Source organism: Humulus lupulus, chromosome 4 (assembly GCF_963169125.1).
Source record: "Humulus lupulus chromosome 4, drHumLupu1.1, whole genome shotgun sequence".
Classification (NCBI taxonomy): domain Eukaryota; kingdom Viridiplantae; phylum Streptophyta; class Magnoliopsida; order Rosales; family Cannabaceae; genus Humulus; species Humulus lupulus.
The window spans coordinates 246,275,310-246,294,171 of NC_084796.1; the positions used below are offsets into that span (position 1 = coordinate 246,275,310).

The following is an 18,862-nucleotide window of genomic DNA, read 5'->3' on the forward strand; positions in this document are numbered from 1 at the left end:
TTCATTGTTTTTATATTTGTTTAACTAATGTTAATGTCGAAATGAGTTTATCTAATATACTATACATTAACCCTTTTTTTTTTCTTAAGAAATGTAAAACTAATTCAATAACTCGAATGAAATTAAGGTACATATAATTAATTTATGTTGAAGGGGAAATAAGGCTACATTGAATATTAACACTTTAAAACTCTATTTTGTTTTTTTTTTACCTTTTTTAAGCTGAAATAAGTGAAGAGTTGGGGAACTATGAGACATATGTGCATTAAATTTGCTGTCTAAAGAAGTAGACTAGAACGATATGTGAGGAGAAAAAAGTCAATCTACATCTCATAATATTGAGACAAATCAGATCTCTACTGTCTAGTAGTGCTGCTCTAATGAAATCTTCTCATAATTCTCAATAATTAAAGTTTATTAACTTTGAGTAAAAGTAGCCAACAATGCCCTCTAAATTTATGTAAATTATTTATAGGGAAATGTACTATGTATTCCAACACCTCCATAGATTTTTTTCTTTAAAATATTGAACTAATAATATACATTGAATACTATATGAATGTCATATAATATTGTTACACTCCAAATTTCGAAATACAAAAAACTGCCTCCAGATACAAAAGCCAGCCTCAAAATGAATTACACCCAATGATAGTAATTCATTTTAATTTGTAATTTTATCACCTTTCGAAAATATGTGTAGGCTAGTTGATGACAAAATTTTAAAGATTACATTATAAATTCAACACAATTATCATTATTTTTTAAATTTAAGAATTTAATTTCCAAGAAAAATTTCTTGAAATCCTTTATCAATTCTGATAAATACAAAAAATTCCAAGAGTAACCTTACTAGAAGCCATTTTTATAAGAAAACAACAGTTGCAAAGAAATCCGAAAAAATATTACAAAAACTATCCAATTTAATTACTAATTTGAACGAAATAAAAAAAATACTAACTTAAATTTGATCAGTTGTTACATGAGTATTTTTTTTTTTTTTTGGCAAGTTGTTAAGTGAGTATTCTAATTGTGAGTGTTTATGGTTATTAAATACAAGTTATCATTTAATATAAGTGCAAAATCATAATCAAATGTGCTTTGAAGATGAAGAGAGTCAAGCTTCAGGAGAAGCATGATATGCCAAACAATTAATCCTCAATTGAACAAATTAAATAGAATAATTCATTTTGCTCATAGTACAACAACAATTAATATCACAAACTAAAGTGTATCTATCAAAACTCCACTGAAAAGAGAATTATTCAAGCCAGGTTTTAAACAATAAGCCATATAGAGCTTATTTTGACAATGATGTAAAAATGGAGTGAAAGAAATGGAGTGAAAGAAAATGCACTTCAAAGAATGTTTTAAACAATCTGTAATCAATAACCTCTTCTTGATAATCTATCATCTTCTTAATACCTTTAGTACATCTCCCACCAAATGCAATGATCCAGTCACAAGAACCTGTATTTCAATACCAAGTATGACAACAATTCAGCACTTCTACATGTATAAATTACACCCACTACAGCATACTGGCATTTGCTTTTAAATTCTGTTCACAAAAGAGATAACTAAGAAACATAATAGGATTGTGTCAATAACATTCATACCTGAAGTCTCAAGGAAGGGTTTTCCTTAACACAATCTCTCAGCCATTTGATTGCCAATGGCAGCGAAGGCATTACGGCACTTGAAGCAATGTAATTATCTGTAGTGCTGCAACGATAAGCGTCCTGGTAAATGAATTCACGAGGTAAAGTTTTTGCATTATCGATATTCAAGCCCTTGTCAGAAGCAGCATCTACTTCTGCATTTCAAACAATTAGAAGCCAAAAAAAAGTGTCCCAGTTAGATTGGTTTTGAGTGGTATTCGAAAGAAAATATCCTGCAATGTGCATACAAATGCGATTTGAGAATTAACAAATGAAGAAAAGAAAAGATGGAAAAAAAAAGGGTATACATTTGGTCTTCTCAAGCACTAGTAGAACATGCTAAAGCATAGTAAAAGGGATGGCCATATTGTTAACAAGCAAGTGGAACGTTATGGTAACCTCAAAAAGACCAAGTTGAAAAGTGTACAGAACTATAGAACCTGTTCAAATAATTTTTTTTTTTTGAAAAAGAGACAAAGGTCAAAAGACTGACCTTTACTCAAATAGTTGAACACCCTCACTTATGGCGGAGGAATACCGTGGTTACAAAAACAATTAAAAAAACAAACAGCCAAGAAACCACAACTAACCCCACCCCCAAAAATTAACTCCAGAAATTGCCCCAATCTCTAATAAGGTCAGAGAAGGTAACCCTCTCAAAACATTTGTTTCTATACACCCAAGTAGCCACCCAAAATTTTATCTTATCCCAAATAGTCTCTACCGAATTTGAAATATCTTCGAATAGTCTGTTATTTCTCTCAAGCCATAAGGCCCAGAAAGTTGCCAAAACATTAGTTTGCCAGAGAAGTGAAACTCGCTTGCCGCGCCCTAACTTAGTTGAAAACAATTGAGAACAGTTAGAGGGCATACACCAAAAAATACCAAACTCAGCTAAGACTTTTCCCCACACTTATCTTGAAAAATGACACTCCAAGAATAAATGACTAGTGGATTCCCCTGCCTGCTTACAACAAACGCACCAACCAGGGGACAAACAATGGTAAGGTCTTCTTCTTTGCAAGTTGGCATGAACGTTTAGTTTATCGTTGAAAACCAGCCAACCAAACACTTTAACCCTCGAGGGAGAGACACTTTTCCACAAAGACTTTCCCCACTCCCGAACAGAACCCAACTGAGCATAACCTAACCTCCAAAAGGCCGATTTGCAAAAGAATACTTCATTACAGTCAGGTATCCAGGCCCTCCGATCTTCTAATACTCCCGGTAAAGCCACGCTTTCCAACAAAAGTAATAACTGAGAGAGACTGGTGACCTCCCTATCGAAAAGATTCCTTCTAAAACGCAAATCCCAACCCTGAGTTTGGAGGCCCGAACCCCCTCCTAAAACCACCATGTCCCTAATCAAACAATTTCTGGACATCGAAATCAAATATAATTCAAGGAACTGCTCCTTTAATGGGACACCGTTTATCCAAATATCTTCCCAAAAACGGATTCGATCCCCCTTCCCCACCCTGAAGCTAACCAGCTGAAGATATTCCTCATAAAGGGAAGAAATATCTTTCCACGGGCCACGAACAGACAACCTCCTCCCTCTACCTGTGTCCCAAAAACCTCCATCCCCCCATACCTTCTCAGCACCACTCTATGCCACAAGGTGTTGTTTTCCATCGGAAAGCGCCACAGCCACTTCATGAGAAAAGCCTTATTTCTTGCTTCCAAATTACCGATACCAAGGCCCCCGTGATCCCGAGATTTGCAAACTTCTTTCCACGAGACCAGATGATCCGACTTAGAATGATCCGCACCTTCCCAAAGAAAGTCCCGCATCAGCTTTTCCAACACATCCACCACCCCTTTAGGAATACGAAAAAGCGACAGGTAATACACCGGGATAGCAGACAGAACCGAATGGATAAGTGTCAATCTGCCTCCCCTAGACAGGAAAGCACACTTCCACCTATCCAACCTCTTAGCACAACTTGATACCACGGGCTCCCAAAAACCTTTGTTACGGGGGGAATCCCCCAAAGGGAGCCCCAAATACTTCATAGGCCACTGACCCACCTCACACCCAATCTCCCTAGTAGGAAGCTTCACTATTTCCTCCTCCAAATTAATCCCTAATAACTGGCACTTCTGCAAGTTTATAGAAAGACCAGAAACAGCACTAAAAACTTTCAGAATATCCAACAGTGCTGTCAAAGACTCGTTATCGTCCACAAAAAATATCGTATCGTCTGCGAACTGAAGATGGCTAACTTCCACCAAATCTTTCCCTACTTTGAAACCTCGCAAGGCCAAGACGCTCTTGGCCTTATCCACCATCCTACCCAAAACATCAACCACCAAGGTAAACAAGAAAGGTGAGAGGGAATCACCCTGGCGAAGACCTCTAGAACCCTTAAATTTCCCCCTCGGTCTTCCATTTAAAAACACGGAGAAAGAAGTAGAAGACAAACACCCCAGAATCCACTTTCTCCAAACTACACCGAAACCTTTCTTTTCCAGAACAAAATCCAAGAAATCCCAATCTACACAATCATAAGCCTTAGCAAAAACAATTTTGAAAACCCAGCCCTTCTTTCCTTTACTCCGATACTCCTCCACTGCCTCATTAGCCACCAACACTGTATCCAAGATCTGCCTGCCCTCTACAAAAGCTCCTTGAGTCTCAGCTATTGTATCGGAGAGCACTCCTCTAAGACGACCAGCCAGCACCTTTGAGATAATCTTGTAAAGACTAATGACCAAACTAATTGGCCTGAAATCTCGCACCCGACAACTATCCAACTTCTTCGGAATTAGGCAAATATATGTTTCATTGGTCCTCCCATGAATAACCCCATCCTTAAAGAAACCATCGAACACTGTTTGAAGGTCACTCTTAAGCGTATCCCAATTATCATAATAGAAATCCAAAGAGAATCCATGGGGACCCGGAGCCTTAGACCCATCACAATCAAAAACTGAAAGACGAATTTCCTCTTCCGAGAATGGCCTCTCAAGGAGAGAGGACAAGAAAGAGGGAATAGGCTCCCAAGAAATGCCTTCAACACCACGCCACCTCCTAGGGACCAAAGAATACAACGAGGAATAAAAATCAACAATTGCCTTTTCAATATCAGCATCTTTGTCGAGGATAGTACCATCCTCTTGCTCAATTCGAGAGATGAAATTCCTAGCTTTACGAGCGCTAAGGATACTGTGAAAGAGCTTGGAATTAGAATCTCCTTGCTTGGCCCATTGACATTTCGACTTAAACCAAACTCCTCACTCCTCTTCAAAGACAACCTGGTGCCATTCTTCCTTAATCTTCCTTCGCTCCGAAAGAAAATGCTCATTCCACTGACCACCTTCCTCTAACCTATCCAACTCGAACATCCTTCTTTCCAGGGAATGTTTAAGCAAAGATCTTGAACTAACAACCTCCTTACTCCACCCCTTAACTTTGTCTTTAACCAAAGAAAGTTTTTCCATGAACCCATAGCCTGGCCACCCCATCATCTTAAACGAGTTCCACCATTTTTGACAAAACACTAAACACCTTGAAATACTTATGCTCAAGCCAGGAATTATCAAATCTGAAAGGGCTGGGACCCCACGAAGGAGGATTGGAATCCAATACAATAGGACAATGATCTGAGACAATGCAGACCAAAACTTCCTGGCGAATGAAAGGATACAACTCAGTCCACAATGGCGAAAATAAAAATCTATCAAGCCTACTACAGATAGGCCTCTGTCTGAAGTTAGACCAAGTGAAACGGCCATTTTGGAGTTTAGGATCCACCAAGTTCATCTCTCTTATCAACGCATCAAAATTCTTCATACTTCTAGTATTGGATACACTGTTCAGTTTCTCATCTCCTCTCCTAACCACATTAAAATCCCCCCCAGGCACCAATGACTGCCACAAATGACTTGTAAACCAGCCAACTCATCCCAAAAACTCTCCCTTTTACCATAAACCACAGGCCCATAAACACCGGTAAACCACCAAGGGCTCTTTCCCTCAGCTTCAATACGAATGGAAACGGTGAACTCCCCAACCAATGAATCCGAAACAGAAACACTACGAGTATCCCAAACAACTAACGTCCCGCCTGATCTACCCATAGCCTGCTGAAAAAGCCAAGCTTTAAATCTGGACCTCCAAATACTCCCTATAAAACTCCTGTCTATTTTAACCTTTTTCACCTCTTGAAGCACAATAAGGTGAGGATTGACCTTGCAAATGGTTTCCTTTATCGCCCTCCGCTTCTCTTTATTACCACTTTCCCTTACATTCCATGATAAAATCTTTATGAGAACTTTCGACACCCAATAATTCTCCTATTCTCATAGTTCACATTAAACTCAAGTTTTTTAAGTTCGCATGCACTCTTTTTAGGCAAAGATGAAGGACTTCCTTTCTCTTCCTCCCCTTGATTACTAGGTAGTAAAGAAATTCCAAAAGACTCCATCACGAGAACGAGCCTTGAAATATCATGAGGGTTGTCTGCCACTTCCACAGTAATTTCCTCTATGCCTCCGCCCTCTTTCTCAATACTAGGAGCTAGATTTACCTCAGAATTTACCACTTCTTCTTCGCACCACAACTTCCTAGCTTGGACTACGATTTCTTCAATATCCTCCTTGTCAACATCAGATTCCAAGTCTAAAACCTCCTCCTCTGAACTACAACATTCCGAAGGGCCATCTTCCACCGGATTAAAGAACTCAACCTCTGCCAAATCTTGTCCTGTATCCATCATTGTCTCCAACTGTTCTTCTAAAAGAGAATTACTCACTGGAAAAGCACCTTTTGGCTTACGATGATACACTTTCAGGCTTTTAGTTGAAAACTCAAGGTTTTTCTCTTCTATTTCTGACTGTTGAAGAGAAACAGCCCCATGACTAGGAGCCTTAACAGACTGATCTATCCAAAGAGAGATTTTCCTCTTGCCGAAGGCCTCACAAAGTTTGGGGTTTCTAAAATTTCGAGTGGGCCTATTTTTAGTGGTCTTAAATTCTTTCCAGGGCCAGCCACCCACTCCAAACCCCATTAAAGTTGGATTGAAGAGAGCCCAAACATGGGTGAAATTTACTTTAAAAGAAAAGGCCCTATTTTCTAAAGACAAGGCCCAGCCCAAATCTCCAACATAAAGGGCAATTTTAAAATTTCTTTTTGGACACGTGGACTCAGTTAAAAGAAAACTTAAGCACGTGCCCTCTTCTTCCTTTTCTGATATTGATAGGTCTGAAAATAGTCTATTAAAAATAGACTTTAAAGTGTAGCAAGAGTTCAGCGTAACATTCCCTATTTTTCCGCGATCAACTCCCTGAATATCTGGATCCGAAATAAATTCTCCTAGCGACAGAGGACCGTTTTGGTTGACCTCCGGCACCACCTCAACCGTTGCCCCCCCTATCACCGGCGCCACCACACCAGTAGATCCCTCCTTCTGAAGCTCCACTTGCGGCTCCGAAATCTCTGAATCAGCCACCGGTTTCTGGGTTTTTTTTCTAACCCAGATTTTCCTCCATCTAAACGCCTCTGTCCTCATCTATCTTCCTTACCCCCAATCTTCGGCCACCAACTTTGGATTGTAAAAGTTGATCATCCAATTTAAAAAAACTTTAAAGCTCTATGCTACTTCCTTCGTACGACAGTGTGATTGAACACGGAATGAAGCCGTTGGAATCTCCAACCAATCTCAGTCGGGCAAAAGAAATATCTCTCATCTCTAAAGAACTTTTGTCTACTGCCATTAAACCGCCACAAAGAGCCCCAATGACCTTGAACACGTGAATATTCCAGATATGGAAACAACTGACTTTCCTATTTGCCATCTGATTATTCCAATTCCAAGGTTGTATAAAAATCTGCATGTCTCCTGCAATAGTAATCTCCCTTCTACATAATAGTTCCTGTTGTAGGCCTTCATTAGGACACCAAATTATCATTCTATCATCAGACACAAAAGTTGAATCCACCTTGACTCCTAAAACTTTCTGTAATCCTTCTAAAATTATCTTCCACTGATGCTGGCTTTTGCTGCGAAACACCAACACTGCATAACCCTTGTTTCCCAAAAAAAGTTGACTAGCTCGACTTCTAATCTTCTCATCAACCTCCTTCTCTTCCTTCCCTGCTACCACGGAGGCCCACGACTTCTATGATAGGCTGGCCTTTTGATTCTACTCCTTTTTGAATCCTGCTTGTCGCCCCACCGAACCAAGAAGGCAGTTGTTTAATTCCATCCAACAAGATTCCCAACCTTCATCCGGAATAATGACGCATCTGACAGCACTGTGAATAAAGGTTGAAATTTTAAGAAAAACTCCTCTGATATTTCTGAAACATTCAAAAGTCACCCTCTGATTGTTGTTCGTGAAAAGACTTTTGAAACCCTTCCTATTGGCATCCTTCAAGGCCGACAAACTCCTTATCTCATCGACCAGCCACCTTGCGCCTTCTAAAGACAGCCTAATCTCGAATCCAGACAACCTTGTTCTTTCACATAATCGGACTGCCCCACCGTCGTTGGTCAAAGTGACCATGAAAACCTTGTGCTCTGTTTTGAAACTCCAATAACGATTAAGGATGTTACTAGAATTATCAAGACTGGAATATTTTTTACGTCCAATTACAGTGGGGAAATGGATATTTTGCTTCACATAACCAGTGGGGTTACGTGAAAAACTCGAACTTTCTCTCATACTCTCAGGTTTCTAAACATCATTTGGTTCAAAGATTGGTCCATCCTCTGCATATTCTGTGTTTTAATTAGAGCAAAACTATATTGATTCAAAAATAATTCAAATAATTCAAAATTGTTCAAATAATTCAAAAATGGTGTACGAGCTAAATTGATCCTCGTGCAAAACATTACAAGTTCCATTGATTCAACTCAGTAGACAGATACTAAGAAACTTGTATAAATTTTCATGAAAATCTAAATGGAGTAAGTAACAGTAGCAAAACTAATCATATGCATTCTTTTAGGAAAGCCGAGATGAGAGTATATACCCTTTCCTTGGACAATCTTTTCCCAAATTCGCTGTAGATTGAATTGCCAGGACAAGTCTTTTTTACAGATGCCAGAAGGAATGGCAGAGGCACCAGATGTAACTTTGTTATATGCAGACATACTTGGGACAAAGAGGGCCTTCGAAAAATAGGTACCTAAGAAAGATTATAGTCAATCCCAAAGCATCAATGTTTTACAATGACAATAACAATGCCGAAATACCAATGGGTTTTTCCTTTCTTTGGCTGGGAAAGGATGACTAGTAATAAGATACGAATAATATACAGCAATTTCTAAGCTAATTTACTTATTTTAAAAATAAAATGCAAAAGAATGATATCTCAGGAAGCACAGGTATCATAGAATGTGAAAGCCAATGATACCTGAGGAAGCACATGTATTAGCAAGCCGGGGAAGCAAAATTTGAGGGTCTCTCAAGTCCATGCAATTGAATAAAAGAATCTATAAGAAGGAATATACACTGTATAAGAAGCCACTTAATACAGCATATACAACCAATAAAAATGAAACCTTACTGTTTCAGTTTCTCATCAACTTTACCTGCTTCGATATTTTGCAAGAACCAAACTCATTCTCATGTTGAAGGTGACCATTCCTTAGAATACGATCCATCTTTTCGAGCTTATAAGAAGAAACCGAAGAATGTTCATTTTCCTTAATGGAACTAGAGAACCATTTAGCACAAGCTTCCACGCTTTCTGGACTATGAGCTCCATCTAAATAGAAAATCAGATCTCCACGAGAACCTTCAGACACATTAGAGTTTGAAGAAGTATCATGAATTATCTGAGCTCTTCCAGAAATGTGCGCAGTTGCCAGACCTCTACGAAAGGCATGTGGTAAATCAGCTTCTAAATTACCCTGATGAAATTTGTAATTGACAAAAGTTAGAACAGAAAAAGAAAAAAATAAACTATAAAGGCAAGCCCATAAATTTTGGAAGCTCAAGGAATAGTATATTCATATTAGAAGGCCCACATGAGAAAAGTAATCACAGTTTCCAAAAAGTTCAGGTTTTTAGGATGTGCAGCTTTGGGGTTTATATTCTAGCAAAATAAGAGCAAGAACATATGAAGCTTAACCAACATTTTTAGTAAGCTTTTCCCAGTTCCCTGTTTTTTGAAGCCAGCATTTACAAAGGGAAACAGCAAGTCCAGCGTTAATTAACTGATGATCACCAGACAAGCTAAGCTTTAAGCCCTTCAACTTCTTAGGGTCAAGTGTTGGAGCTACTTTTAATGGAACCTGCAGCAGAGGGTGAAAAGAGAGAAAGAGATCAATGTAAAATTCTCCAATTCCATGTAGTGTGAAAGCAGCCACATGAAGCATTAGCTGCATTACTCTATGAATATGTCACTGTAAACATTGGCAAACACCTATGACCAATTCCATACTGGCTGTACTGGCTATTATTTAAGTTATTATTACAAAGAAATTAAAAAACAAATCTCCAAAGTCACGATACGCTGATAATGAATTAGTTTCTTATCTGAACCCAACTTAATGCAAGAGTAATATTTCCATTAAGCCAATGAAAAACCAATATATAATCATAAAACCCATGGCTAAGGTGCATGTCCAAAAGAAACAGCTAAACACAGGTACTATCAGACAAGGTCGAGCTAGCTATTTTCACCAGCAAAAAACCTCTAAAAGGCAAGGAAATTAATGGGGGTAAAAGACAATACAGTGAATAAAGGATGGGACTTGGAAATACAATTACCTCGAGCTCATACGCCCTCTCCCGAATAACATCCATTGCTTCTGAAAGTTGGGATACCGTGAATGCTGGAATTTTAGGCTTCATGAGCAGGGAAGACATCAATCCAATTCAGAAACTACTTGAAAATGAAAACTGCCAATTTAAGTAATCAAAACAGAAATATTGCAATAAATAACTTATTACCAAAGAAATTCATATTCATGCTAGTTAAGTGACTTACATAGGACACTTATACCTTAAAAATTCCAGCTTTGTGAGATGCTATCTCTGAAAGGGTATTTCCTGAAAATTTATTAAAGTATGTAGTTTAAGCATATACATAAACATGTACAAATGAAGATCATTCATTCACTATGTCCTCATCTGAAAAAACTGAAAGATCCAACACCAAAGAACACTAAAACTTGAAAGTTGAAACTAGTTATCAAGGAATAAGACACACACCCAATGTCTCTGTATGATCCATTCCCAAAGAAGTAATGCCACAGACAACAGGTTCTTTGATCTGCATGGTTAATAAATTCCATCACCATCATCACCATTTCTCTCTCATATTTAGATTTTATTCAAAGAGACAAAAAGAACTGCAGAGAAAACTAATTGTCTTTGTCACATTTATTTCATGGTATCATCTTGTCAAAGAAAACTGGTTTAAAATTTGCAATTTTAAGAAATTTACATTGTACTGTAATTAGATATACATACCACATTTGTTGAATCAAGTTTTCCCCCAATACCAACTTCAACAATAGCAACATCAACCTATAAAACAAACTGTTTTAAGCCATAATACTATCTAAAATGTGTGGAAAAAAAAGTAAGGTAAGATAGAAAAGCGTGATATGGCAGTGTAAAGAACGAATACATAAGCGCCTAAAGCTTCCTAGCTAGTTCAAATGTAGAAAACTCAGGAAAGATTCAATGTTTTGGATCAATATTTGGCATACCTGTTCAGAAATAAAGATTTTGAACGCCAATACAGTGAGGAACTGAAATAATGGAGGCATTGGTAGGTCCTCTGTTATATTTTCCTGCAAATTTAATTTTAGAGCTGATAAACTAATTTTTATGGAGATACAATAGAGCAGAAAAAGTCAATTATATAAGGTGTGATTCAGTATATAAATTGTTGTTTCTAAAAGGAATAAACATATTTATATATTTCTTTAGCTATTTTAACTAGAGAAATTCACAAATAAGATTCACCATGAATTGAAATCAGGCATTGCTGACAGCTTAAATTATATAAAATGAATAAATAAAAAAGTAAAGCCCTTCTTATTAATATTTTTGTGGTTTAATGACACTATAACAAAATCATGTTTATTACCTCCAGCTTGTGCCAGCATTCCCAAAAATGCTGTAGAAACATATCTTCTGTGATCTCCAACCTAAACACATACAATTTAAAATAAGAGTTAAAATGAGGAAAGAAAGAAAAAAAGGAAAAACAATCAGTCAATTAACAAACAAAAGTAGCTAAATAGTTTCCTGTGTCGTAGCAATAGGGCTTTTCTTCTCTTTTTTTTCTTTCACATTTTAACTCTGACTCCAGCAAAAAAGCATATGCATAAACATTGCATCTTGACTCAACCAGGCCTTTATCCCAAAAAAAATTGGTATCCCTTACATAATGGATGCTAAAGCTTTTGGGTTGCAACAACTGTTTTGAATATCAATGCATCTGGCATCCTAGTAAATTGGTGTCCCTTACATGAACAATTAAGATGGTTTAATAATACTTTAGAACACCATATCCTATTATGGGGCAATGTCAACACATTGAATATATATAGAAGGACTTGTAAAAACAACTATAACACATTGCAAGTCAAAAGTGCATGTATTTATTTAGTTTTTAATAAAAAAAAAGACATTCTTGAGCCATCCTACCTTAATAGAGTTTTATAATAAAGCTTACATCTGATCCAAATTTTATGGTAGGGGTTGCTTAGGAACCTGTTCCTTAGTTTTATTTGTATTCTAGCACAAGAATCTAACATCAAGTATTGTGTGGCAACGCATACACATGTTAAGATTAAGGTCCAAAACAAAACACAATTGTCAAGAGATCATGCTATTACCCATTTATTCGGAATCTTTCTCTCACATCAATTAGGTGAGGAGAAGTGAAGAGTCCAGTTCGCACACCACATTCCCGTAGAATAGCCTCACAGAAGGTGCAGGTCGAACCCTAAAATGTTCATTAAAAAATGAAACAAAAATAAATTAGTACAGAATGTAAATCATCTTTGACTATTTTCAGTACAAACAGCAACAAAGTTATAGATGTAACACTATAGTGTAAACAATAAATGCAACGATTACCATCAGAATTTTAGTTCCAAATTATTTATGTCAAATATATCCAATTCTCATTCATAGGTGAACCAAAAGTACATACTGCTATCCAATACATATTTGTCAAGTACATTTTTTGTGCTCACCAACAGGAAGATTGAATTCACATTCAAGTTAAATGGGTGGCTATTAACTATTTGAAAGTTCAGTTTGAATTCTTAAAACAAATATACATAATAATTCAATTAGTACAATACCTTCCCCTTTGTTCCAGCCACGTGAATAATTTTGAGTCCTGCGATATGTTCTTCCAAGCCAAGTATCTACAAACAAAAAGGAATTTAAACATTTAAATATCAAGGAATTTTATTTAAACGCAAAAATCCCCAAATTGGCAGGAAATAGATGTTGATGTAGGCAAAAGAATTGCAGAGAGGATGACAAAAGATAAAATCAGTCAATTGCTTAAAATGTGACACCCCAAGAAATGTGTATAAATGCAAATACAAATTACTCAAATTTTCTATCCTTGAAAAATTCTGAAAAAACTGCTATTACCTTTAGATACATCGTCATTCGTTCCATTTTTTCATATTTACAAGGTATAGACGATTTCTGTCCACGTTTCTGACCAGTAATGAGAGAAGAAAGTGCCTCCATGGCAGACTCATAAGAAGACGCAAGATGCAAGTCATCAACGTACTCTTTGGTACTGCCATTGCTATCAAACTTTTCCATAACTTGAGATGATACCTTTCGATATCTAACACCTAATAAAATAAAACAAATGCACGATTAAATTAAAATTATAAACAAAGGCATAAACGAATAATGGTTTGCAAGATCTCCTGACAATAGAAGGAGCTCACATAGAACAAATAATCCCAAGTGAATTGATTCAGAAGTCTCATATAAACATTACTAGTGATTTATAAAAAAAGGCAATTGTTGATTTTTACTCCTCGTTGTATTCTTCGGTCCCTAGGAGGTGGCGTGGTGTTGAAGGCATTCCTTGGGAGCCTATTCCCTCTTTCTTGTCCTCTCTCCTTGAGAGGCCGTTCTCGGAAGAGGAAATTCGTCTTTCCGTTTTTGATTGTGATGGTTCAAAGGCTCCGGGTCCCGATGGATTCTCTTTGGCTTTCTATCAGGATAATTGGGATACGCTTAAGAGTGACCTCCAAACAGTTTTCGATGGTTTCTTTAAGGATGGGGTTATTCATGGGAGGACCAATGAAACATATATTTGCCTAATTCCGAAGAAGTTGGATAGTTGTCGGGTGCGAGATTTCAGGCCAATTAGTTTGGTCACTAGTCCTTACAAGATTATCTCAAAAGTTCTGGCTGGTCGTCTTAGAGGAGTTCTTTCCGATACAATAGCTGAGACTCAAGGAGCTTTTGTAGAGGGCAAGCAGATCTTGGATACAGTGTTGGTGGCTAATGAGGCAGTGGAGGAGTATCAGAGTAAAGGAAAGAAGGGCTAGGTTTTCAAAATTGATTTTGCTAAGGCTTATGGATTTCGTTCTGGAAAAGAAAGGTTTCGGTGTAGTTTGGAGAAAGTGGATTCTAGGGTGTTTGTCTTCTACTTCTTTCTCCGTGTTCTTAAATGGAAGACCGAGGGGGAAATTTAAGGGGTCTAGAGGTCTTCACCAGGGTGATTCCCTCTCACCTTTCTTGTTTACCTTGGTGGCTGATGTTTTGGGTAGGATGGTGGATAAGGCCAAGAGTGTCTCGGCCTTGCGAGGTTTCAAAGTAGGGAAAGATTTGGTGGAAGTTAGCCATCTTCAGTTCGCAGACGACACGATATTTTTTGTGGACGATAACGAGTCTTTGACAGCACTGTTGGATATTCTTAAAGTTTTTAGTGTTGTTTCTGGTCTTTCTATAAACTTGCAGAAGTGCCAGTTATTAGGGATTAATTTGGAGGAGGAAATAGTGAAGCATCGTGCTAGGGAGATTGGTTGCGAGGTGGGTCAGTGGCCTATGAAGTATTTGGGGCTTCCTTTAGGGGATTCTCCCTGTAACAAAGGTTTTTGGGAGCCCGTGGTATCAAGTTGTGCAAAGAGGTTGGATAGGTGGAAGTGTGCTTTCCTGTCTAGGGGAGGCAGATTGACACTTATCCAATCGGTTCTGTCTGCTATCCCGGTGTATTACCTTTCGCTTTTTCGTATTCCTAAAGGGGTGGTGGATGTGTTGGAAAAGCTGATGCGGGACTTTCTTTGGGAAGGTGCGGATCATTCTAAGTCAGATCATCTGGTCTCGTGGAAAGAAGTTTGCAAATCACGGGATCACGGGGGCCTTGGTATCGGTAATTTGGAAGCAAGAAATAAGGCTTTTCTCATGAAGTGGATGTGGCGCTTTCCGATGGAAAAGAACACCTTGTGGCATAGAGTGGTCCTGAGTAGGTATGGGGGGGATGGAGGTTTTTGGGACACTGGTAGAGGGAGGAGGTTGTCTGTTCGTGGCCCTTGGAAAGATATTTCTTCTCTTTATGAGGAATATCTTCAGCTGGTTGGCTTCAGGGTGGGGAAGGGGGATCGAATCCGTTTTTGGGAAGATGTTTGGATAAACGGTGTCCCTTTAAAGGATCAGTTCCCAGAATTATTTCTGATTTCGATGTCCAAAAACTGTTTGATTAAGGAATTGTTGGTCTTCGGAGGGGATTCGGGCCTCCAAACTCAGGGTTGGGATTTGCGCTTTAGAATGAATCTTTTCGATAGGGAGGTCACCAGTCTCTCTCAGTTATTACTTTTGTTGGAAGGCGTGGTTCTACCGGGAGTTTTAGAAGATCGGAGGGCCTGGATACCTGACGGTAATGAAGTATTCTCTTGCAAATCGGCCTTTTGGAGGTTATGTTATGCTCAGTTGGGTTCTGTTCGGGAGTGGGGAAAGTCTTTGTGGAAAAGTGTCTCTCCCTCGAGAGTTAAAGTGTTTGGTTGGCTGGTTTTCAACAATAAACTAAACGTTCATGTCAACTTGCAACGAAGAAGACCTTACCATTGTTTGTCCCCTGGTTGGTGCGTTTGTTGTAAGCAGGCAGGGGAATCCACTAGTCATTTATTCTTGGAGTGTCATTTTTCAAGAGAAGTGTGGGGAAAAGTTTTAGCTGAGTTTGGTATTTTTTGGTGTATGCCCTCTAACTGTTCTCAATTGTTTCTAACTAAGTTAGGGGGCGGCAAGCGAGTTTCACTTCTCTGGCAAACTACTGTTTTGGCAACTTTCTGGGCCTTATGGCTTGAGAGAAATAACAGACTATTCGAAGATATTTCAAATTCAATAGAGACTATTTGGGATAAGATAAAATTTTGGGTGGCTACTTGGGTGTATAGAAACAATTGTTTTGAGGGGGTTATCTTCTCTGACCTTATTAGAGATTAGGGCAACTTCTGGAGTTAATTTTTGGGGGAGGGGTTAGCTGTGGTTTCTTGGCTGTTTGTTTTTTATTTGTTTTTGTAACCACAGTATTCCTACGCCATAAATGAGGGTTTTCAACTATTTGAGTAAAGGTCAGTCTTTTGACCTTTGTCTCTTTTTCAAAAAAAAAAAATTATCAAAATTTATAATAGCTTATATATACTTACTCTTGGTTCTAACATGTAAGAAAGACTGGATCTTACATTCTAACAAGTGAAAAAGAATGGAGCTTACCACACCCTTTAAGAGTATCTAAACTTAGGCAAGCAGTTGGCCTCCATGTTATTTCATATATTGAACTATAGTTTCTCCTAAGCAAGTATGAAACTCCAAATATTCCACTCGTTAGGTATGCGTTCGTATTAATGTACATCAGGAAATGTCAAATCAAACCTGCAAAATACAACAAAATTCTCAACCTAAAGTACCAAATTATCAAACAACATCATGTGACATCTTGAAGCACAATGAGGGGTGAGAAAAAGTAGACAAGCATGAAGAGAAGGATAGAGGCATCCTACCACAACCAACACTAATTGAGTTACAACAATTCTGTTTCTCCTTACAAGTTTAAACCCAACAAATAATGGAATATAATGGAAGGAAAAATCGTTTAGGGACTTCAGATAGTCTTTCTCTGTCATATGATAATTTAACCAGAACTAATTGCTAGTTCTAACATCACCCAGAACTAATAACTTCATAAGCAAATATAACTATAGTTCTAATTGGGTTATTCCATCTTGTAATGCATACAGCTTCACTATTGGAGTACAGATAATATTTAGCTATAACATTGAAAAAAAAATGCTAATAATAATAAAAAATGACTACCCATTTACGGCTATAATATGGGAAAATTTTCATTTATAGGAACAGCCAAATCAAGATTCATTCCTTACTCAAAGGGCTGACAAATCTCCAAAATTGATAGATACCATGACAAAGCGAAATAGATGAGTGAAAAGTATCACATTTGAGCAATATTATGTTATCTTCAATCCCAGAAAAGAGCCAACACCTTAAACTAACACCAACCCATTTTTATCCTCACCAACTCAAAAACAGAAAAAAAAAATGCTCTTTTTTATTTCTTCTTCAAACAAAAAAATTGAAGCTCAAAACTTTCACACGCCGTTAAAATCATGACACACAAAGATCCAGAAAAAGAAGAAACCCCATATATGACACACACATATATATATACGCACACACATATGCGTGTGAAAAAGGAAGATTAACTTACAGAGTAGCGAAAGGGAAGAAGGGTCATGGTGCTATGGAGGCGGTAAGGCACTGTCCAACTCCAACCACACACTTATGAATTGCGCTATCGCGCATTTCAAGTTTGTTTTTTCGCTTAAGAAGAACGTCACCAACCGATTCTTTTTTTTTTTTTTAAGGGAAACAAACAAACTCAACCAGTTATATTTTATTATTATTAAAGAGAGAACCTTTTGATCTAGGGAATTTATTAAGGAATATTTACATTTGGGAATTTATTTACAAAAATACCAAATATAAAAATAATATACAAATACATATATTTGTAAAAAATAATTATAAAATATGGAGTTTATATTTTAATTATTTTTAAAACTATTTAAAATACTTTTGTTACTTGCTTGATGCAAAATCACCCTTTAAAATAATTACATATTACATTTCGAATTTATATTTTAAGTAAATGTACATGATTTTTATCAAGGAAACTACATTTTATATGAAATTTTTAATAGAGTGTGAACAAATATGGTTTTTTTTTCAAAAAAAAAGTTAGTCTATTACTTTTTTTAAGAATTTTTACTTTTATGGATTTATTTTCTATATTTTTGTATAAAAGTTGGTTTATGTCATAGTTTTACTCTTAATCAAGTTTTATTAATTTTAAAGAGTATGTTTGTAATTTGATTATTATTTTTTTAGCTTATTTATTTTTTAATATTATTTTTATATAAATAATTTTATATTAAATTTTTCTTTGGTTGTTTTGCAAATTTGTAATCCGAATTGTGTTTATTATTTTTTTATTTATTATAAACATTTTTTTCCTTTTTTTAGACTATATATTTATTTTTTTCAAATGCCGAGTAAAATAACCAGTTACTTGATTGATCTTTGACAATTATGTAAAAAAAAATCTTAGAGCTAAGTTAAATAACATGTATCAGGAGGAGTAGTCAGTTACCCGGAGAGGAGTAATTTTCATAAGAGGGGTAATCAGTTATCATAAGAAGGATGACGAGTTACTCATATTGAATATGAAAAGAAACATCAAATTTGAATGAAAAAGAGGAAGAACACTTCATTAAAAAAAAGAATAAGTAATTATGATTTTAGTAACATAGGTAATCGGTTACCATAAAGAATCCAGAAATATACACACATCAGAACGTGAAGGTAACCAGTTGTCCCCAAAAATATACACACAAAAGACGGTAATGTAACCAGTTACCAAAGATCTTAAGACAGAAAAAAAATCAGATCTATCCCTTTTCCCTTCTCTCTCATCTTCTTCGTATAATTTTTTTTTCTAAATTTGAATGTTTTCATTAAAGTAACTGATTACCTATTCACATTTTCATATTTTTATTAGTTTTTTTTCCAAATTTTGGTATTCTATAAGGGTTACAGTAAAAAGAAAATGCTAAAAAAATTGATTAATTTTTTTACATATAGTGGAAAAAATATAAGAACAATTACAATAGATAAAAAATAGTAAAATAATTATGTAATGTTAAATATATGTGTAAAAAAAGAAAAAA

General features: G+C 36.6%; 1 protein-coding gene across 2 annotated transcripts; it reads right to left on the reverse strand.

The window, feature by feature from the left end:
* Nucleotides 1–1,141: 1,141 nt before the first annotated feature.
* LOC133831566 (folylpolyglutamate synthase) lies at nt 1,142–17,499 on the reverse strand. 2 transcript variants are annotated; one of them, XM_062261933.1, is made up of 17 exons: nt 17,344–17,499; nt 16,332–16,490; nt 13,245–13,456; nt 12,944–13,009; nt 12,470–12,579; nt 11,716–11,776; nt 11,333–11,416; nt 11,091–11,147; nt 10,830–10,890; nt 10,621–10,667; nt 10,386–10,463; nt 9,749–9,907; nt 9,203–9,523; nt 9,025–9,103; nt 8,641–8,796; nt 1,620–1,816; nt 1,142–1,470 (listed from the first exon to the last, which is right to left on the reverse strand). In XM_062261933.1, exons 2-17 carry the CDS (start codon nt 16,468–16,470, stop codon nt 1,411–1,413), a joined length of 1,887 nt encoding a protein of 628 aa, XP_062117917.1. In that variant the 5' UTR covers nt 16,471–16,490; nt 17,344–17,499; the 3' UTR covers nt 1,142–1,410. The 2 variants fall into 2 exon arrangements, with proteins under 2 accessions (XP_062117917.1, XP_062117918.1); XM_062261934.1 differs by lacking the exon at nt 17,344–17,499 and adding an exon at nt 17,000–17,286.
* Nucleotides 17,500–18,862: the final 1,363 nt, after the last annotated feature.